The 23,076-nt window shown below is 38.6% G+C and overlaps 1 protein-coding gene across 4 annotated transcripts in view; it reads left to right on the top strand.

Annotated features, from left to right (window-relative positions):
- Positions 1-23,076, top strand: part of GRIA2 (glutamate ionotropic receptor AMPA type subunit 2) — a 170,688-nt gene that overhangs the window by 78,812 nt on the left and 68,800 nt on the right. For all 4 annotated transcript variants that reach the window (XM_032632568.1, XM_032632567.1, XM_032632569.1 and 1 more), the window contains exons 3-4: positions 4,718-4,957; positions 14,838-15,034. In XM_032632568.1, the coding sequence (XP_032488459.1) occupies positions 4,718-4,957; positions 14,838-15,034 (437 nt within the window). The remainder of the gene's footprint in view (positions 1-4,717; positions 4,958-14,837; positions 15,035-23,076) is intronic.

Below are 23,076 nucleotides of genomic sequence, written 5' to 3'. Positions count from 1 at the left end.
GTATTGCTGGAGAATAAGGTAGAGATGAAAAAGAGTAATTTCATTTCTAATTAAAGGAGGAGTCGTTTCAAAGTAGAGAACTAATGTTCTTGTGTCTCAGGTCAGTAGGGTCTTGTATCTGTGCTGTATTGGGGAGAAGGTCAGTATTAGCACGCGAACCTGCTGATACTTGGGGGATGGAGTGTTAGGAACACAACGCTCAGATTTTCATCCTGAGATGGTCACTGCAAACTGGGTAAGCAAAACACCTTAGCTCAGGTCAGCATTCTGACTGAGTCCTGGGTGTAAACGCAGTGATATCCTTATCATTTAGGGGGACAGGGAGAATGACAGACATGAGGTCAGGGGAGGTGAGCAATGCCGACCAAATGGCTGTTCATTGTGTGTGTGGTAAAGCGACACAGAGACGGATATCTAGGAAAATAGAAACTGTAGGCAAGTGGACAATTGAATATGTGCCCTGATGAGATAAAGGGCAAGGGGAAAAGGCTGAGAGGTGGCTGGGATAGTCAGGAGGGGATGGCCATGGTTCCACAATTATGGTCATTGGAGAATTAGCTGAACTGCATGCAAAAAGGTGCCTTCTGCGTTAGGTGAATTGTCATTTCTGATGAAGTCTTGTGCATCTCGTGCCCATGCTTGGGCCAATGCCAGGTGTTTCCAGATGGTCACGACAGCCAGGAGGCCCCTTGACAGCTCACTCCAGAGTCTAGAACAAATGGGAAACGAAAGATATGGCTTCTTATTCAGACTGTGTATTCAAACAGTGGCTTCCTTTACCGGGCGATTTCACTGAGGATGGATGTGGAGGTCTCATTCATAAATCATATTGCCTGACATCCCTATAGTTTTTAGACGACATGCCAACACTTTGCAGGAAATGAAATAAAACAGACCCAGAGAGAATTTTAGAGCAACTTCTCATTTTTATACGTCCTATGGAGTCAACAATTTCTGAACAAGCTTAAGATTTAAGATATGCACGTCAGGATGCATACATCCGTGCATAAAATAAGAAATCACGGCGGAGTTTGCCCAGAAGGGTTTGAACCGTGAAAGGGATTTTTCATGTAAGTCAGGAATGAGCAGAGTCAAACACATTAAAGGTGGTTCTCAACATCTGTCCTCAGACGAGGACAAAAACATAAATATGAATAAAAGTCGGGAATCTCATCTTTGCTTTATGTTAAAGTATTAGATAAACGTAAAGAAATACGTACAGCTGTTTCCTGAGCCATATTAGTCTGTTCTGCAGAAGATGGTCAGTAAAGATGTCGGTCGACCATTACACAGACATAACCTAGAAATCCCAGGAAACGTCTTATGTCAGGAAGGCAGAAGCGAGTTGAAGACATAAATACTTAGAGGAAAATTGAAACATCTGATGAAAAAGGGCCACTCACAGAGCTGGCCAATCTGGCTTTCCTTTCATTTCATATCGCACGATAGTCATTAAAAATTATTACCCATCATTTATTGATTGTCTGCAATTAGCTATTCAAATCTATGTATTTTAGCAATGCTCTTATTCATTAAACAAATCTACTTTTTCTATAGACCATTTATTTTTGTGAGTAAAATAAAATGAAATATGATAGTATTGGCCTTATCCTTTCAATGAGATTTAATAAATTTACAAGGATGCCTGGTATTATGTTTTGGGTTGTTAGATTATGTTACTGGAGAGCTGACTTTCATATTTTAGATGGAAATTAACTTTGAGATTAAAAAATATCAGCTATTCATTCACTCAAAACATGTGGTTGACCTGACTTGGTTGTCTTAAGCGCTGTGGCATGTGTGGTTTGTATTGTGCATTGCAGGGATTATTCTTGGACAAAGTAACCCTTACTTCTCAGAGAGATAGGATCAAATTTGTGTTTCAAAAAATTATTCTGGTTATATTGTGGAGAAGTGAATGGAAGGGGCATAATTGGATGAAGGAGGAAAGTTGGGTAGGTATTCCAATAATCCGAGTTAGGGACACAATATTATCCATTAGTTAAGAGTGTGGACTCTGAATCTGCCTGTCTGGGTTTGAATACAGCATCTCTTACTAGCTGTCTGACTTTGAGTAAGTCACTTACTCTCCCTATGTTTCAATTTTCCTATCGGTAATTTAGGAATAATAATCTTTCCTACCTCGAGGGTTAGCATAAGAAATATATGAGTTCATGTACCATGCTAGGCCACAGGGCAAGCCCAAGATACATGGTATATGCTATCAGTGAACTAGGATGGTTGGTATGGAGAGAGAAATAAGGGGACCACCTTTGAGTATATTTAGGTATTAGAATGACCATGACTTAGTGATGGTCTGACTGTGGCGGAGGGATTGGGAGAAGGTCCTTCACTGAAATACAAGTACTGGTAGAGAACAAGGGATTGTGGGAGTGATGGGGACTTCCAAATAAAATATTGTCTTTTTTTTTTTTTAAAGAATGATGATTCTATGCCAAAGTATTTTGATAATATTCTTTGTGTTGCATGGAGTAGAACACATGGGATGAGTTAAGTCCGTGGGAAAGATTAAAAAAGTAGGAGTTCTGAGCTTCACACAATTGCTCCTTGACTGCGTTTCTCAAGGTGAGAGATGTCCCTTTTGGGTGACATGTTTCTGTGTGTGGTGCCAGCCCTGCATCCATCTTCTCATAAAGAGGTTTTGGTCAGCATTAGAACTTTTCATGAGCGCGCCGATCTTGTATATAAAAGCATTATTAGCACGATAAAGCCTTTAAAAAATACCAGATAATACAAGGAATGAGTTATTATGAATATGTATAAATCCCAGGTAATTGCAGTTTGTTCTTTATAACTAATGATTTTTACTTGTATTCTTTTTTTTATGGGGCTGTCCTAAAATATGTTTATACTTACATGGCTTGTTAAATAAGAATGTGTATATATTCTTTTTCTTCTTCCGGTTTTATTGAGTGATAATTGACATACAGCACTGTATAAGTTTAAGGCATGAAGCAAAATGATTTGACTTACATACATCATGAAATGATTATCACAATAAGTTTAGTGAACATTCATCTCATATAGATACAAAATAAAAGAAAAATTCAAACATTTTTCTTTGTGATGAGAAGTCTTAGGATTTACTTTCTTAACTACTCTCATATATAACATTCAGCAGTGTTAATTACATTTATCATGTGGTACATTACATCCCTAGTACTTATTTATCACATAGAACTGGAATTTCGTACCTTTTGACTACCTTCATCGAGTTTCTTCTCCCCCAGCCTTCACCTCTGATAACTACAAATCTGATCTCTTTTTCTATGAGTTTGCTTGTTGGTTTTTTTTTTTAATTTTATGTTATTTATTTTTTTATACAGCAGGTTCTTATTAGTCATCCATTTTATACACATCAGTATTGTTTTTGAAGTGTAAGTGACCGACAGCACTCTGTTATTTCCTGGGGCACAACGTAATGAGTTGTTATTTCTGTATATTACAAAATGATCACCAAGATAGGTCTAGTTACTGTTTGTCACCATACACAGTATTATTGACTGTATTCCCCACAACGTACGTTTCATTCCCGTGACTGATTTATTCTGAAACTGGAAGTTTGTCCCTCTCCAGCTCCCTCACCTGTTTCACTCACCCCCTCCCCTTCCCTCTGGTGACCATCTGTTCGTCCTCTGTATTTATGACTCCGTTTCTGTTTTGTTATGTTCATTCTTTTTTGTTTGTCCGTTTTTTAGAATCCGCATAGAAATAAAAGCACACACGACTTACCTTCTCTGCCTGACTGATTTCACTTAGCACAATATCCTTTAGGTCCATCCAGGAGTTTTTTCTTTTTTACTTTTTATACCTGAGTAATATTCCCTTGTGTACATACACTGCGTCTTCTTTACCCATCATCTGTTGATGGGCACTTAGGTTGCTTCCATGTCTTGGCTATTGTGAGTAATGCTGCTATGAACATTGGGGTACATTATTAGTGTTTTCTTTATTCTTCAGAAAAATACCCAGAAGTGGAGTCGCTGGATTGTACGGTAGTTCTATTTTTAATTTTTTGAGGAACCTCTATAATGTTTTCCGTAGTGGCTGCACCAATTTCCATTTCCACCGACAGTACACGAGGGTTCCCCTTTCTCCATATCTTGCCGGCATGTGTTATTTGTTGTCTTTTGGATGACAGCCATTCTAATGTGTGAGGTGATAGCGCGTTGCGGTTTTGATTTGCATTTCCCTGATGATTATTGATGTGGAGCATCTTTTCATGTATCTGTTGGCCATCTGTATGTCTTCTTGGGAAAAGTGTCTATTCAGGTCCTCTGCCCATTTTTTAATTGGGTTGTTTTTGTTTTCGAAGTTGAGTTGTACGAGTTATTTGTACATATTGGATATTAACCCCATATCAGATGTAGGATTTGAAAATCTCCTCCCCCACTCAGTAGGCTGCCTTTTCAAACTTGTTGACAGTTTATATCACTGTGGAAAAGCTTTTAAGTTTCATGTAGTCCCATAGCCAGAATTATTTTTTAATGCTTTATAATTCTTTGAAATCCTCAAGTGGGGTGTTAAGTAAATAAGCGCTCAAAAATTTGATGAATTATTGATATCAACTCTCTGTATTTTTCAATATGTTGATTCTTTTGTGTTTTATGCAAAAGGGCATTTACTTTCAAGCAAATGCATGTGATTGCATGCCAATTCCAATGATTTATCCTTTCTGTTTCCCCTGTTCTTCTAGTCTGCTCCCAGTTTTCAAGAGGAGTATATGCAATTTTTGGATTTTATGACAAGAAGTCTGTAAACACCATCACGTCATTCTGTGGGACGCTCCATGTATCTTTCATCACTCCCAGCTTCCCGACAGATGGCACCCATCCATTTGTCATTCAGATGCGACCAGACCTCAAAGGAGCACTTCTCAGCTTGATTGAGTACTACCAATGGGATAAGTTTGCATACCTCTATGACAGTGACAGAGGTAAGTGACAATATCCTTCTCCCTTTGTAATGGGTCACATTCAGTGCCCACACTTGATACTTAGTGTGACTTTATAGGGCTATGTAAGTGTGTTGAAGTCCAAGGGTAACTTGGCTTAATTATGCTGTGTAAATGAGTAATGCAATTCGAAACCTGGGTAACATATTTAGAGTAAAACAAACAAGCAAAAACGTTGTGGATGTACCATTTACAGAGACAGATTGTGTTCGCACAACGCCCGAATGTTCAGTTGTAATGCACAAAGCACTTCCTGGTACCAGCAGCTAAGACCCTAGGATGACTGTCTTCCCAGTCCAGGGTCAGTGAAGTGACGGCCTTGAAAACTGGTTTAAGTAAGATTTGAATAAATCTTTAAATAGGAACGTCTACAGAAATGTATAGACATTAAATATTTCCACATGCAAAGATTTTATCAGGCAGGGACAGTTGTTATTAACCCTGCTTTAGAATGAGATCCCTGAATCTCAGAGAAGTTGATTTTTTCATCAGCTACCCACACGTGGTTCAGCTGAACTGAGGTCTTTTGACAGCAGACCTGTGCTTTGTCACAGCTCTTCTACAGCTATTTACGAGGAGACGCTTTGGATTAGGTAGAGTCTTGGCTCATTTTACTAGTTTTTATTTCAGGGGTAAGGGTCCTTCCTGTGTGTTTCCCGCTTCATTTGTTGTGAAGTTTGGTATTAGCGGACCTGATTGACTTACGTGTCATAGAATTTCAGATATTTCTAACCATTCCTGGGTCTGTGATTCAGCTTCAGTGGGTCTGTGTACTTCGTAACATCGAATGAACATTTTGTGCCCATGAACGTAGATGATTTTTCTCGAGAGAGTATCCACCCACAGACTCAAAAGTATTGACAACCACCATTGCCAGAGTACCTAATAGATACCAGCCTGTCCACGAAGCAACTTGCTTTAAATGTTCAAGTGAAAACCAGAAGCCTGTTTCTACCAGGAGAGGGCACCTTGCTTACCTGCGAGGGCGGCCAAGCCGGGAGCCAGCTGCCAGCCCTCTCCACGATCAGTCTGGAGACATTGGCTACAGCAGTCACAGCCTAGCATGCTCCAGCCTGGTGTCTGATTCCCTGTCCCAGCCTCCAGTCCTGAGGATGAGAAGCCTCTGTGGAAAAGCCAGTCAGCACTCTAGACACTGAGAAGAAAGACTGTCAACAACTTTCCTGCTGCTCTGACAAGGAGAGCCTTGCTATACACATGGGGAGTGAAAAACTCAAACACAGATCAGCTGAGAGTAAATACGGATTCTGGTGTGCTGGATGGCCCTCTGCCCATCCTTCTGATAAATGAGATACAGGGCTTATCATCATCTTCCTCTTGCCCTCTGCTACGTCCTCCTTAACTCTTGTCTCCTCTTCATAGGATTTCTACCATCTAAACGTCTTTTACTTCTAGCCACTCTTCTGTGTCATTGTCATGACTCCAGGCCAGGACAGCCCCATGTGTTCATCCTTCATCCTTCCATTTCTGTACTTGTTTCTCTTCAATCCACTTTCCGTAAAGGAGCCAGAAGTTTTGAATGCTTTTATTTATTTTTAATTTAATTTTGTTTTATATGGGGGTATAGTTGACTTACAATGTTGTGTTAGTTTCAGGTGTACAGCAAAGTGATTCAGTTATAATATACATATATCCATTCTTTTTCAGATTCTTTTCCATTATAGGTTATTACAAGGTATTGAGTAGAGTTCCCCGCGCTATATAGTAGGTCCTTGTTGTTTATCTATCTTATATATAGTAGTGTGTACATGTTAATCCCAAACTCCTAATTTATCCCTCCCCTCCACCTTTCCCCTTTGGTGACCATAAGTTTGTTTTCTATGTCTGTGAGTCTGTTTCTGTTTTGTAAATAAGTACATTTGTATCATCTTTTCAGATTCCACATATAAGTGATAGCATATATTTGTCTTTCTTCTTCCGACTTACTTTGCTGAATATGCTAATCTCTGGGTCCATCCATGTTGCTGCAAATGGCATTATTTCATTCCTTTTTATGGCTGAGGAATATTCCATTGTGTATATGTACCACATCCTCTTTATCCAGTTTTCTGTTGATGGACACTTAGGTCGCTTCCATGTCCTGCATGTTGTAAATAGTGCTGCAATGGGTATTGAAGTGTGTGTATCTTTTCAAATTATGGTTTCCTCTGGGTATAAGCCCAGGAGTGGGATTGCAGGGTCAGATGGTAGCTCTATTTTTTGAATGCTTTTAAATGCTTTCCTGACGACCTTGCTCCTTTGCTTAAAATACTCCAGTGGCTCCTCGTTATAATGAGGATAAAACTGGAATTTCTTAACATGACTGTAAGGTGTTGTAGTATCTGGTTCCTGCCCACTTATACCACTGCCTTTCTCACTCACTAGGCTAAACCCATCTCACGAATATTCTTTTACTTTCTCAGATGCACCAAATTCTTTCACCTTGAATCTCTGCACAGACTTCGAAATTTTTCTCCTTCAGGTCTTAGTTTATATAACATTCCCTCGGAGGTGCATTTCATATTGTTATCTTCTCTCAAAGCAATCTCTTCTTTCCCTACATAGTACTTACCACAAGGTGTAATTAATATTGATGTTCATTCTTTCACCCAAGAAGTGAGCTCCCAGTATATTCTAGGGGCTGTTTTAATCACACAGACTAAGCTTTATTCTTTTCATTTAAGATCTGGCTCTAAGCCCAGGAAGGCAATGCCCTGGCAGTACGCACTACACCTAACTGTACATACAGCACTTAACATAATGCTAGCACAGAGTTGATGTCGATAAATAGCATTAATAAATGAATGAGTCGAGCATCTGTGTATTTTAAGTTCGAGATGGTATTAGAACCTGGATCTTGCTTGCTAAATTGAAGGATCAGAGGTGAATTCTCTCTACTCTTTGACTAGGTGCAAGGCGGTGTTTTCACTTTAGGGACACACTTCAGCGTCACTATGGATCGGATGATGATGGGTGGCCTTATGTACTTGTGAAAAGAACCTGACACGTCTTTAATGATTTTATTAACACTTTATGACTATTAAATGAAATTGAAATGATGCGATAATCTCCAGTCATTAAATTATACAAATTGATTTGAGTTCGGGTGCATCTGTGGAGAGGTCAACATTACAGTGATAACATTAAGTAATTATATATTAAAGCCAGAACTGACATTGTGGATACAGTTTCAAGATATTTTCAAATGGATACTCATGTTTTAATATGAAGAGTATCACACTGGCTTTTCATCCGAATCTATTTTCAGAGATAAATGTGTAAGACTCAAAATACTGGCAGGAGACCCTTATGTAATGTTTTACTTGACTCGTGGAAACGGCGTGTTTGCTCTCTGATTTTTTCTTACCAATTACAGTTGTTAGAGCTTTGCTGTCATATCACATTTTAAAACGTTTATTCATACATTTATCACACGAACTTTTTTCCCCCCTATGGTCCTTAACCCACTTCTCTTAGACTTTAAGGAAGCACCTCCTTGTTTTTGTGTTACACGACTTGAGAATGAATCTGTGTGCCCTTACTATATTATGAGTGCTCTTAAAAATAGGCTCCATGATTTGATCTTTCAAGTTATGTCTCCATGTGCCTCAATTTCAAAGAGTTTTGTCTGTTTTTGATATGGCACTCTTTCCAGGTCCTTGACCGTAAGGATTTGTTTTTAATAATCTCTAATTTTCCGAGAGTCTGGATCAGGTAAACATGCTGTTAAATTTTAATTTCTAAATAAATGAATTGATGTTCTTTCGAATAGCCCAAGCATGAGAATGGCTGTCCAACGTTCTGCACTGGATACAAGCTACATGAAAAGGACACAGTTTTTCTATGCTTCTTCTTTGCACTGCTTTTAACTAGGACTGCCAGTGAAACCTTTCCCGATTCCAACTTTCCATCCAAAGGCCGAGCAGCAAGTCCAGGAGACTACATCCCAGTTGTAGACAAGGGAAGACATGGATGCATCCTGATCTTTGTATAGGCTTTTGACTAGTTCAAGTTTACCAGTGAGAGGACTGCTGAAACTGTTCACTTGGTGCCATGTGACCCTTTAGGAATGCCGGTGTCTTCTCTTTATCCAAGTCATGTGGCAGCAGCCTGGCACTCCTCAATGGATAACCCAACACCCTTCCTAAAAGTTCCAGAGAGAGGAGGTAGATGGCAGGGAGAGTAGGTAGATGGATCTTCAACACATTGGAGATACAGAGTCATGGGGTTGCCTATGTTAATGCATTCAATATAGGTTTGTCTTGGGATTCACATGTACTACATTTGAACCAGGACTTAATCAAAATGTGGTTTTTATTTATTGTGTCAATGTTAATAAGGTAAGGTCATACATTTCTGTAGACAGTTGGTAAAACCAGAACTAATGCTTTTATAACTTGGTTTTAACTTTGAACCACACTATTTGTCCCCTGAAGGAAAGGCACATTGATTCCAGTTCCAAAAAAGGCATCATGCCTAGAATAAAAATGCTTCCAGATTATACATTGCTTTTATGATGTTCCTGAGAAAGCCAATGAGGGAAATATATGTTAATCTAACCTGGCCTAGGCGTGCTGCTGTGATTTAGTGATCATAAAATATTAATTTCTGTGCCTGAAAGATGAATAAGGGCTGTGAACTTTAAATGGAACAAAAAATATTTTCAAGAAGAAAGACGTGGTCTGAGTGAAATATACCTGTATGCAGTAGTCAATTTTAATCCCACCTATTAATGTGCAAACTAAGGCATCTAGACTTCACCTGTTTCAGGGCTGAAGGTTTTTCTGTAATTTTGTCACAGGCTTAGGAGCAGTAACTTAAGATGCGACTGTGAACTACTGACGGTTCTTGGAGAGAATTTTAGGGAGAGTGTCAGCTTATAAATAGGGTGTACAGCTGTAACTAGTCCAGCAACAATGAGGCACTCGAAGAAGTAACATAATACAGAAGTAAGTAGCAGTACTTTAGCTATTCTTTATTTTATCCAGAAGTCTGAGCATTTAGTAGAGTGTAGAACTTAATTTTATACTCCTGTCATATTCTTGAGGATTTTTTTTTTCTTTTGCGGTACGCGGGCCTCTCACTGTTGCGGCCTCTCCCGTTGCGGAGCACAGGCTCCGGACGCGCAGGCTCAGCGGCCGTGGCTCACGGGCCCAGCCGCTCCGCGGCATGTGGGATCTTCCCGGACCGGGGCGCGAACCCGCGTCCCCTGCAACGGCAGGCGGACTCTCAACCGCTGCGCCACCAGGGAAGCCCTTCTTGAGGTTTTTCAGAATATATTTTAAATATATTTCTTAGAAAGAGCAGTTAATTTTCCAATTTTTTTTTTCTATTTGTAGATGAACAACGGTATATCTCAAGTTCTCTTTGTCATAAGCAATAAAATAATAAGAAATTAAACCAGGATTTAAATGTCCTGATTTAGTGGTACAGATATTAGAGTTGAATAACCAGCTATTAATGTTTTTGAACAAACCGATACTTACATAGAATTCCCAGTGTCCATACAAGTTTATATTCTGAATTAAGGGATGAGTGTATTTATAAAGATACTTCTAGGCTAGTTTGTGTGGAAGGGAAAGAGGTAATACTTTCCTAATTGGAATTTGTTACCAAGAGGCTAAGAGCATCAGTTTGTGTTGTGTAAGAATAATTTGATTTCACCCTACTATTTGTGATGTGCATTTTCAGTGATTTTTTCAAATTTTAAAATGATCTATTAATTTTAAACTAACCAGACATAATAGAAAACTCTTAGTTGTAGGAAAGGGGCAGATCAAGTTGAGAAAGTATTTGAGAGAGTCAGTTGCTACTACTAAAAAAAAAACAAATCGGAGAACATTGATTAATAAGCATGGGACAGCAGTCTCTTCAAAATGTGAGACATCATGCCATGGTTGGTGAATTATTTCCGGCTGTCCTTAGGAGATAACTGAATAATATTCAGTGTCTTCTGATGAAACTAAATTCATCGTCTGATTACGTACCACTTGGGCAGTTTAGCATCTTAATAAATGGATGTATTTTTTTTTTAGGTTTCATAGGTTACAAAATATTAATTCTAAGAGTTTTCATAACAGAATCCACACCAACTGTGAGTTATTTTTTGATACATAAAATGGATGAGTTTGAATCAGCTATTTCTTTAAATGCATTTTTATTGATTTTATATATGTATCCTCTCCATATTTTGGACAAGGTGAACTGCCAATAAATGTTAAGTTTAGAAATATCACTTGAGATTCATTTACACATTGGCATTTATATTTAACATTTCTTGTTATATATGTTAAAGGATAGGACAGAATATCAAGAGCATCACCACTTGAAACTTTAACTTAGTATGTGGTTAAGTTCATAGTTAAATGAAAGCAACACGAAATGATTGATTACCTAGAAGAAAGGAAGCTCACGTATAAGTGCTGTATGGTAATATGTAGTGTGTAGAACACCACCCATGGATGTGTTGTTTTAAAGAGGTGACAAGGAAGAGTCACATCATGACTGGAATGTGGCAGAGTAGGACCTTTGACAGTGAAAAACGTTTAGAAAATTAGCTTTTTTCCTACTTGGAAAAAAAACTGAATAAACTTGATAAGTGTTTTCAAGCACATTGATAGCTGTTGAGTCGATCATGGTGATCAACTTTGGTTCTGTCTTCACTGATGATGAAAAACAGGAAAAGGACTTGGAATGAATGCATCCTGGAAGGATTTAATTTACTTACAGTGAACGGAAATCATAGGTGATCTGTGAAGTTTTTAAAAGAAGTTTTATCATTAATAGATTTTTTACAACGGCATGTGGTCTCTGTTTAAGTTATCCCTTGAGTAATTCTTGAGTACCCTGTATTTTTTGTTACAAGACTGGATGGAGGAAACTAATTTTGTTGTTTTGCCCAAAGAAACCCCACAAAATTCATTTCAAGTTTAATTTATTGTTCGACTTTTCCGTTTGAAATAAAAGTAAATTATTTTCAATTTTCATGATGAAATATTTAAAATAACAACATGGACAGAATAATGTGTCCTGAAGAAGACCTGAAAGGACACTTAAGCCAGCTTTATTAGTGAAGGGTAAGAGGAAGCTTGCTTTATCTCTATCCTGCTCCTGACAATTATTATTATTTATTTATTTTTAAACATTTATTTTATTTTTGGCTGTGTTGGGTCTTTGTTTCTGTGCGAGGGCTTTTGCTAGTTGTGGCAAGCGGGGGCCACTCTTCATCGCGGTGTGCAGGCCTCTCACTATCGCGGCCTCTCTTGTTGTGGAGCACAGGCCCCAGACGCGCGGGCTCAGTAGTTGTGGCTCACGGGCCTAGTTGCTCTGCGGCATGTGGGATCTTCCCAGACCAGGGCTCGAACCCGTGTCCCCTGCATTGGCAGGCGGACTCTCAACCACTGCGCCACCAGGGAAGCCCCCCTTGACAATTATTTTGAATAAATACCTGACATCCTGTTATTTCAGCCATAAATATTTCAGTTTATATTTTGAAAGAACAATTCTCTTGGTTTAAATATAACTACAATATCATTATCATATATAGACAAGTTAACAGTAATTCATTCCTAGCATCATCTTTTTTCTTTTTTCACAGTTTGTTTGAATCAGGATAGAAGTGAGGTCCACATATCCAGTTGGTTAACATATCTCTTTAGGCTTTTATAAGGTAATGTAGAGCTTCCCACAGTCTGGACTTTGATTAACATATTACTCTTTGCCATATATTCGTTATCAAAGGGTAATTAGATCTAGATGCTTGCTGAGATTCATGTTCACTTCCTGGCATGAATATTTCATAGGTGGTGTTGAGTATCCCCATTTGAAGGCACGTAACTTCTACGCATCTCTCTTTTTGTTTTGTTAGCAGCAGTTAACGATTCTTGCCTTGATTCATTAATTCACAAGGTGTTACAAGATTGGTTATGATTCTGAATCTATATTCGCTCATCATTTATTAGCTGGAGTTCTTCCAAAAAACCCGTCCCTTAATGAACTATTACCCTGAGTAGAATTCTTATAGGAAAGGTGGGAAAATGCTTGTTTCTTTACCTTTATTTACCAGATTTCAAAATAATAGCTTGGCTCCTTAGCATTCAAAGGCAATCAAATACTTTTCTTAAATGTCATTACTGGGCTTCCCTGGTGGCGCAGTGGTTGAGAGTCCGCCTGCCGATGCAGGGGACACGGGTTCGTGCCCCGGTCCGGGAAGATCCCACGTGCCGCGGAGCGGCTGGGCCTGTGAGCCATGGCCGTTCAGCCTGCGAGTCCGGAGCCTGTGCTCCACAACGGGAGAGGCCACAGCGGTGAGAAGCCCGCGTACCGCAAAAAAAAAAAAAAAAAAAAAAAAAAAAATGTCATTACTAATCTATGGATTAGAAAATGTATGTATCTAAGCCTTTTGCAGTTATTATTTTTATTGCTACTCCAACTGCGTCATCTGTGTTTAAAGTGATTCTCATCAAATTTGCTCCTGGGTCTTTTGACACGAGGCCGATAGTTTTGGAGAGCTCCCTGCTTTGGGGGGTCACAAGGTGCTCTAGGCTCATCTTATATACACTTGGCAATATGGAATCAATGAGAATTTTAATGATATTTTCCAGGCTCAGGTAATTTTCAACAACATTTAGAATATGCATTTTTTGCTGTCGTAAATAGATTTCAATAAAGTTTAGAACATGAATTAAGCTTCTAGAGTCATGTGTTCACATAAGGGAAACCCCAGATTTTATGGGTAAAAAGGGTCCAATATTCTTGTCTTTCTGCAATAAAGAAGATGATGTGATGAGTTCTGAATTCTTTTTGGAGCCTTGATTTTTGTTGTTCATTAAGCTATTCATAGAAATGAGGAATTTGGGTTGGCTGTGAAGAGTTGAAGTGACATGGAAGACAAGTCTATATACTAGTTTTCCAAGTGCTAAACTGCAGCGTTAACTTTAGGAAAGATGTTCCCAAGTTGTTTTCCCTCCCAATCCTACATATGAGGCAATGTGTGACCAATTAAAAACAAAAATACAGTTTTCGATATGACCTAAGTCGTATGATGCTATAAACAAAGTTACTAATGACGAGTAAAGTGGTCTCACATTTGGGAAGTTAAGTAAGAGTAACCAGTGTGTACGAGAAAACTAACTGCTACCATGTGGTTAATAGGTGAACATTTAATTTCTACAGGATTAGTCCCAGTAACAAAAATGATATAACAGAGGCTGAGGAAAAAAAAAAATAATAACAACAACTGCCGACCAGAAAACGATAGGAGGAAATCGAGCAGCTTCAGAGATGACTGGTTTTCAGACTCGCATAGCCCACCTAGATTCATCTCACTGAAAATAGACTCACCGTCTTCAGGATAATAATGTGAAATGATAGTGTGTCATATATAAAGAAATATTTTTTTCTATTCTATACAAGAAAGAATGGATGTCCTTTGATTTCATTAAAACCAGAGGTAGGGAATTTCCTGGCGGTCCAGTTGTTAGGACTGGGAGTTTTCACTGCGGAGGGCACGGGGTCAGTTCCTGGTTGGGGAACTAACATCCCTCAAGCTGCACGGTGTGGCCAAACAAACAAACCCCCCCAAACCCCAGAGGTATTAAAACATCACACTTTGGTAATGTCCAAAAGAAAACAGCTGAGAAGCCCGAATGAAGGGGGTACAGTTTTCCCAGGTAGAGGAAAGAGCTCTTGATGCGAAGTGGCAACGAGTGGGTGTTGCTAAGGTTCGTAGCTGTCGCTCTTTAGAGGCGTCAGCATCCCTTCGTTGCAGAAAAGTAGCAGCCTTCCAGATGCGTGTCAGTTTCGCAGCACGCTTCTCCGTTAGTCAAGCCTTGCCGTCAGCCCCCCTGTCTCTCTGCTTTCCTAGGCTTGTCCACCCTGCAGGCGGTGCTGGATTCCGCTGCCGAAAAGAAGTGGCAAGTGACTGCTATCAACGTGGGGAACATCAACAATGACAAGAAAGATGAGACCTACCGCTCGCTCTTCCAGGATCTGGAGCTAAAGAAGGAGCGGCGGGTCATCCTGGACTGTGAGCGGGACAAAGTCAACGACATCGTGGACCAGGTGGGCTCCTGCCTGTTTCCTAGGGCGCCCAGTCGAGCGCGTGCGTGCAGCCTCGGCGTTTGCAGGGAGCGTTTCGGGGCGGTGCTTGAGCAGCAGGTTGTTTCCCCAGGGCCCGTGGAGGACCCGGCAAGGATCAGCGGTGACCTTCCCCCTGGCTTCACTTAGCAAGAGCAGGGCGTCCCCAGTAGTGCTGGCACGTCACACGAACCATTACCTGTATGCAATATACAGGTCCTGATCGTGTGGTCTATCGTGTTGTCCTAAATTTTGATATTTTGAAGTGGAAATTTAAAATTCAGTTCTTTTGAGCTGTTAAGAGAGAAAGAAATGGGCAGGCACGAAGTGAAAATAAGTCTGGGTCCTAAGGGAAAAGTGAGTAATTCATGGATTCTTTGGCAAGACGTGGAGTACTTCAAACATTAGGATATAGTGTGGTGTGCTAAACCTGGATTGTTGTCTGAGTGGATTTCGGTCTTCAGAAAAAGCATGTATTTATTTTTCCAAGAAGTAATTTTTTCCCTCCTAAGTAAGTAGGTTTTGTGTCACTGTGAAACTATTACTCTATGAAAATAAAATATGTAGGAGTGATATATGCAGTCCTTGCTGCTTGAAAAGTAAACTAGATGTATTAATTTGCATTATTTTAAAGAATAATATGATACCAGAGATACCTGTGCTCACCACATCACCTTGCTTCCTTTTAAGATCTTTCAGGATGGGACGGCCATGCAGTGATTTCCACACGATAGAAATAAAATCCACTATGTTATGCAGGTAGGGTAGGTGACCAGAGCTGGTGCTAAAAAGCATCAGGATTTACTGCCTAAGGTCTCCTCCACTGGTTTCTGCTTCTTTTCCAGCTGACAGTATACGTTTATAATATTTTCCTTGGAATAATTATATATATATGTTATACGTTTATGTATGTCACTTACATACACAAATGTATGTATATAAAATTATTCCTTGGAATAATATAGGATTGGAGGAAAATACACAATTAAGTATGCATATCTTGGCCCTTCTTAGGCTTTGAGGAGAAAATTAGATTCACTAATCTGTAAAACAAAGCATTTTGCAAACATAAACCTTGATGAACCCTTAATTGTTATAGAATAATACAGGGCCTAAGATACACAAAATGGATCTCTCATGAAATATTGAATAACTGAATAAAACTAGCTTGTTATAACAACAAACTAAATGTTTTATATCAGAGAGGTCAACATTTCAGTAGAACAGTCTTGATTCTTGTCTCCGGAGAGGAAGCTGGGATTGCTTTTAACCCGAAGGCCTCTGTTCAAATGTGAGTCTAACAACTCATTTGAATTTCAGAGGAGGTTCCCATTAAAACTGAATTTTGATAATACTTGTTAGTCTTTGTTTTAAAAATTTAGGTATTCATGACTCATAATAATACAAGTTGCTGAAAGCCTATATGAAAATAATTATTTCCGAAACTAGAAGAGAGAAACTACAAAAGAAACTGGGACCATATGGAATGGAATTTTTTTTAATCTTTTTTTTAAAACTTTTTATTTTATATTGGAGTATAGTTGATTAAAAATGTTGTGATAGTTTCAGGTGTACAGCAAAGTGATTCAGTTATGTATATACATGTATCTATTATTTTTCAAATAATTTTCCCATTTAGGTTGTTACATAACACTGAGCAGAGTTCCCTGTACTATACAGTAGGTCTTTGTTGGTTATCCATTTTATTTTTTTTAATAGATCTTTAATGGAGTATAATTGCTTCACAATACTGTGTTAGTTTCTGTTGTACAACAAAGCGAATCAGCCATATGCCTACACGTGTCCCCATATCCCCTTCCTATTGCATCACCCTCCCACCCTCCCTATCCCACCCCTCTAGGTGGTCACAAAGCACTGAGCTGATCTCCTTGTGCTATGCAGCTGCTTCCCACTAGCTAAATATTTTACATTCGGTCATATATGTCGATGCTACTCTCATTTTGACCCAGCTTCACCCTCCCACCCCATGTCATCAAGTCCATTCTCTAGGTCTACCTCTTTATTTCTGCCCTGCAACTAGGTTCATCAGTACCATTTTTTTTTTTTTTAAGATTCCATATATATGTGTCAGCATACAGTATTTGTTTTTCTCTTTCTGACTTACTTCACTCTGTATGACAGACTCTAGGTCAATCCACCTCTCTACAAATAACTCAATTTCACTTCTTTCATGGCTGAGTAATATTCCATTGTATATATGTGCCACATCTTTGTCCATTCATCTGTCAATGGACACTTAGGTTGCTTCCATGTCCTGGCTATTGTAAATAGAGCTGCAATGAGCATTGTAATACATGACTCTTTTTGAATTATGGTTTTCTCAGCATATATGCCCAGTAGTGGGATTGCTGGGTCATATGGTAGTTCTATTTTTAGTTTTTTAAGGAATTTCCATACTGTTCTCCATAGTGGCTGTATCAATTTACATTCCCACCAACAGTGCAGGAGGGTTCCCTTTTCTCCACACCCTCTCCAGCATTTATTGTTTGTAAATTTTTTGATAATGGCCATTCTCACTGGCATGAGGTGATACCTCATTGTAGTTTTGATTTGCAGTTCTCTAATAATTAGTGATGTTGAGCATCTTTTGATGTGCCTCTTGGCCATCTGTATGTCTTCCTTAGTGAAATGTCTATTTAGGTCTTCCACCCATTTTTTGGTTTTTTTTTTGGTTTCTTTCTTGTTTGTTTGTTTTTGTTTTGTGGTACGCGGGCCTTTCACTGTTGTGGCCTCTCCCGTTGCGGAGCACAGGCTCCGGACGCGCAGGCTCAGCGGCCGTGGCTCATGGGCCCAGCCGCTCTGTGGCATATGGGATCTTCCCGGACCGGGGCACGAACCCGTGTCCCCTGCATCGGCAGGTGGACTCTCAACCACTGCACCACCAGGGAAGCCCTTCCACCCATTTTTTAACTGGATTATTTGTTTTTTGATATTGAGCTCCATGAGCTGCTTTGTATATTTTGGAGAATAACCCTTTGTCTGTTGTTTCCTTTGCAAATATTTTGTCCCATTCTGAGGGTTGTCTTTTTGTCTTGTTTATAGGTTCCTTTGCTCTGCAAAAGCTTTTAAGTTTAATTAAGTCCCATTTGTTTATTTTTTGTTTTTATTTCCATTACTCTAGGAGGTGGGTTAAAAAAGATCTTGCTGTGGTTTATGTCAAAGAGTGTTCTTCCTATGTTTTCCTCTAAGAGTTTTATAGTGTCTGGTCTTACATTTAATTCTTTAATCCATTTGGAGTTTATTTTTGTGTATGGTGTTAAGGAGTCTTCTAATTTCATTCTTTTACATGTAACTGTCCAGTTTTCTCAGCACCACTTATTGAAGAGGCTGTCTTTTCTCCATTGTATGTTCTCGTCTCCTTTGTCAGAAATTAGGTGACCATACGTGCATGGGTTTATCTCTGGGCTTTCTATCCTGTTCCATTGATCTATATTTCTGTTTTTTTGCCAGTACCATACTGTCTTGATTACTGTAGCTTTGTGGTATAGTCTGAAGTCAGGGAGCCTGATTCCTCCAGCTCTGTTTTTCTTTCTCAAGATTGGTTTGGCTATTTGGGGTCTTTTGTGTTTCCATATGAATTATAAAATTTTTTGTTCTAATTCTGTGAGAATGCCATTGTTAGTTTGGTAGGGACGGCATTGAATCTGTAGATTGCTTTGGGTAGTATAGTCATTTTCACAATATTGATTCTTCCAATCCAAGAACATGGTATATCTCTCCATCTGTTTATGTCATCTTTGATTTCTTTCAACAGTGTCTTATACTTTTCTGAGTACAAGTCTTTTTGCCTCCTTCAGCAAGTTTATTCCTAGGTATTTTATTCTTTCTGTTGCAATGGTAAATGGGAGTGTTTCCTTAATTTCTCTTTTTGATTTTTCATTGTAGGTGTATAGGAATGCCAGAGATTTCTGTGCATTAAGTTTGTATCCTGCAACCTTACCAAATTCATTGATTAGTTCTAGTAGTTTTCTGGTGGCATCTTTAGGATTTTCTATATATAGTATCATGTCATCTGCAAACAGTGACAATTATACTTCTTCTTTTCCAATTTGTATTATTTTATTTCTTTTTCTTCTCTGATTGCTGTGGCTAGTACTTCCAAAACTATGTTGAATAAGAGCAGTGAGAGTGGACATCCTTGTCTTATTCCTGATCTTAGTGGAAATGCTTTCAGTTTATCACCATTGAGTATGATGCTTGCTGTGGGTTTGTTGTATACGGCCTTTATTATGTGGAGGTAGGTTCCCTCTCTGCCCACTTTCTGAAGAATTTTTATCATAAATTGGTGTTGAATTTTGTGAAAAGCTTACTCTGCATCTATTGAGGTGATCGTATGGTTTTTATCCTTCAATTTGTTAATATGGTGTATCACATTGATTGATTTGTGTATATTGAAGAATCCTTGCATCCCTGGGCTAAATCCCACTTGATCATGGTGTATGATCCTTTTAATGTGCTGTTGGATTCTGGTTGCTAGTATTTTGTTCAGGATTTTTGCATCTATATTCATCAATGATATTGGTTTTTAATTTTCATTTTTTGTGATATCTTTTTCTGGTTTTGGTATCAGGGTAATGGTGGCTTCATTGAATGAATTTAGGATTGTTTCTCCCTCTGAAATTTTTGGTAGAGTTTGAGAAGGATCGGTTTTAACTCTTCTGTAAATGTTCAATAGAATTCGCCTCTGAAGCCATCTGGTCCTGGACTTTTGTTTGTTGGAAGATTTTTAATTATGGTTTCAATTATATTACTTGTGACAGGTCTGTTTATATTTTCTAATTCTTCCTGCTTCAGTCTTGGAAAATTGTACCTTTCGAAGAATTTGTCCATTTCTTTGTGGTTGTCTATTTTATTGGCATATGGTTGTTTGTAGTAGTCTCTTATAATCCTTTGTATTTCTGCAGTGTCAGTTGTGATTTCTCCTTTTTCATTTCTAATTCTGTTGATTTGAGTCTTCTCCCTTTTTTTCTTGATGAGTCTGGCTAATGGTTTATCAATTTTGTTTATCGTCTCAAAGAACCAGCTTTTATCTTTATTATTTCTTTCCTTCTACTGACTTTGGGTTTTCTTTGTTCTTCTTTCTCTAGTTGTTTTAAGTGTAGGTTTAGATTGTTTATTTGAGATTTTTCTTGTTTCTTGAGGTGAGAGTGTATTGCTATAAACTTGTCTATTAGAACTGCTTTTGCTGCATCCCATAAGTTTTGGGTCATCGTGTTTTCATTGTCATTTGTTTCTATGTATCTTTTAATATCTTCAGTGATCTCTTGGTTATTTAGTAGCACACTGTTTAGCCTCTATGTATTTGTGTTTTTTACAGTTTTTTTCCTGTAATTGATTTCCAATCTCATAGAGTTGTGGTCAGAAAAGATGCTTGATACAGTTTCAGTTTTCTTAAATTTTCTGAGGCTTGATTTGTGACCCAAGATGTGATGTATCCTGGAGAATGTTCCATGTGAACTTGAGGTAAAAGTGTATTCTGCCACTTTTGAGTGGAATGTTCTATAAATATCAATTAGATCTGTCTGGTCTGTTGTGTCATTTAACGCTTGTGTTTCCTTACTTATTTTCTGTTTGGATGGTCTGTCCATTGGTGAAAGTGGAGTGTTAAAGTCCCCTACTATTATTGTGTTACTGTCAATTTCTCCTTTCATGGTTGTTAGCATTTACCTTATGTATTGAGGTGCTCCTATGTTGAGTGCTCCTATGTTGAGACTTGTAATAGTCTTTATTTAAGGTCTATTTTATCTGATAGGAGTATTACTACTCCAGCTTTCTTTTGATTTCGATTTGCATGAAATATCTTTTTCCATCCTTCACTTTCAGTCTGTATGTGTCCTTAGGTCTGAAGTGGGTCTCTTGTAGACAGCACATATATGGGTCATGTTTTTGTATCCATTCAGCCAGTTTGTGTCTTTTGGTTGGAGCATTTAATCTATTCACATTCAAGGGTATTATCGGCATGTATGTTCCTATTACCGTTTTCTTAATTGTTTTGGGTTTGTTTTTGTGGGTCTTTTTCTTCTCTTGTGTTTCCTGCTTAGAAAAGTTTCTTTAGCATTTGTTGTAAAGCTGGTTTGGTGGTGCTGAATTCTCTTAGCTTTTGCTTGTCTGAAAAGCTTTTGACTTCTCCGTTGAATCTGAATGAGATCCTTGATGGGTAGAGTAATCTTGGTTTTAGATTTTTCTCTTTTGTCACTTTATATCCTGCCACTCCCTTCTGGCCTGCAGAGTTTCCACTGAAAAATCAGCTGATAACCTTATGGGGACTCCTTTGTATGTTATTTTTCCCTTGCTACTTTTAATATATGTTTTTTGAATCTAATTTTTGATAGTTTGATTAATGTGTCTTGGTGTGTTTTTCCTAGGGTTTGTCCTGTATGGGACTCTCTGTGCTTCCTGGACTTGGGTGACTATTTCCTTAACCATGTTAGGGAAGTTTTCAAGTATAATCTCTTCAAATATTTTCTCAGACCATTTCTTTTTCTCTTCTTCTTCTGGGACCCCTATAATTCAAATGTTGGTGCATTTAGTGTTGTCCCAGTGGTGTCTGAGATTGTCTTCAGTTCTTTTCATTCTTTTTTCTATATTCTTCTTGTCAGTTATTTCCACCATTTTGTCTTCCAGCTATCTTATTCGTTCTTCTGCCTCAGTTATTCTGTTATTGATTCCTTCTAGTGTATTCTTCAGTTATTGCATTCTTCATCTCTGTTTGTTTGTTTTATAACAATGTGTACATGTCAATCCCAATCTCCCTAACTATTCCTTCCCCCATGGTAACCATAAATTCGTTCTCTAAGTCTGTTTCTGTTTTGGAAGTTCATTTGTATCGTTTCTGTTTAGACTCCACTTATAAGGGATATCATACCATATTTCTGTTTCTCTATCTGACTTACTTCACTCAGTATGACAATCTCTAGGTCTGTCCATGTTGCTACAAATGGCATTATTTCATTCTTTTTTAATGGCTGAGTAATATTCCATTGTATATATGTGCCACATGTTCTTTACCCATTCCTCTAGTCAATGGACATTTAGGTTGTTTCCATGTCTTGGCTATTGTAAACAGCGCTGCAGTGAACATTGGGGGTGCATGTATCCTTTTGGACCATGATTTTCTCCTGATATATAACCAGGAGTGGGATTGCAGGATCATATGGTAGCTCTATTTTTAGTTTTTTAAGGAACCTCAATACTGTTCTCCATAGTGGCTGCACCAACTTATATTCCCACCAACAGTGTAGGAGGGCTCCCTTTTCTCCACACCCTCTCCAGCATTTATTGTTTGTGGATTTTTTGATGATGGCCATTCTGATCGGTGTGAGGTGATATCTCATTGTAGTTTTGATTTGCATTTCTCTGATAATTAACAATGGTGAGCATCTTTTCACGTGCCTCATGGCCATCTGTATGTCTTCTTTGGAGAAATGTCTATTTAGGTCTTCTTCCCATTTTTAGATTGGGTTGCTTGTTTTGATAATATTAAGCTGCATGAGTGGAATGGAATTTTTTTTTTTTTTTTAATTCATTCATTTATTTATTTATATTTTTGGCTGTGTAGGGTCTTCGTTTCTGTGCGAGGGCTTTCTCTAGTTGCGGCGAGCGGGGGCCACTCTTCATCGCCGTGCACGGGCCTCTCACTGTCGTGGCCTCTCTTGTTGTGGAGCACAGGCTCCAGACACACAGGCTCAGTAGTTGTGGCTCACGGGCCCAGTCGCTCCGTGGCATGTGGGATCTTCCCAGACCAGGGCTCGAACCCGTGTCCCCTGCATTGGCAGGCAGATTCTCAACCACTGCGCCACCAGGGAAGCCCTGGAATGGAATTTTTTAAAAATTTATTTTATTGGAGCATAGTTGATTTACAATGTTGTGTTAATTTCTACTGTACTGCAAAGTGACTCAGATATATATATGCAGACACACATATATATATTCTTTTCCATTATGATTTATCACAGGATATTGAATATAGTTCCCTATGATATACAGTAGGACCTTGTTGTTTATCC

Source organism: Phocoena sinus, chromosome 5 (assembly GCF_008692025.1).
Source record: "Phocoena sinus isolate mPhoSin1 chromosome 5, mPhoSin1.pri, whole genome shotgun sequence".
Lineage (NCBI taxonomy): Eukaryota > Metazoa > Chordata > Mammalia > Artiodactyla > Phocoenidae > Phocoena > Phocoena sinus.
The sequence above is the reverse complement of the archived record's forward strand: the minus strand, read 5'-3'. Positions and strand labels throughout refer to the sequence as shown.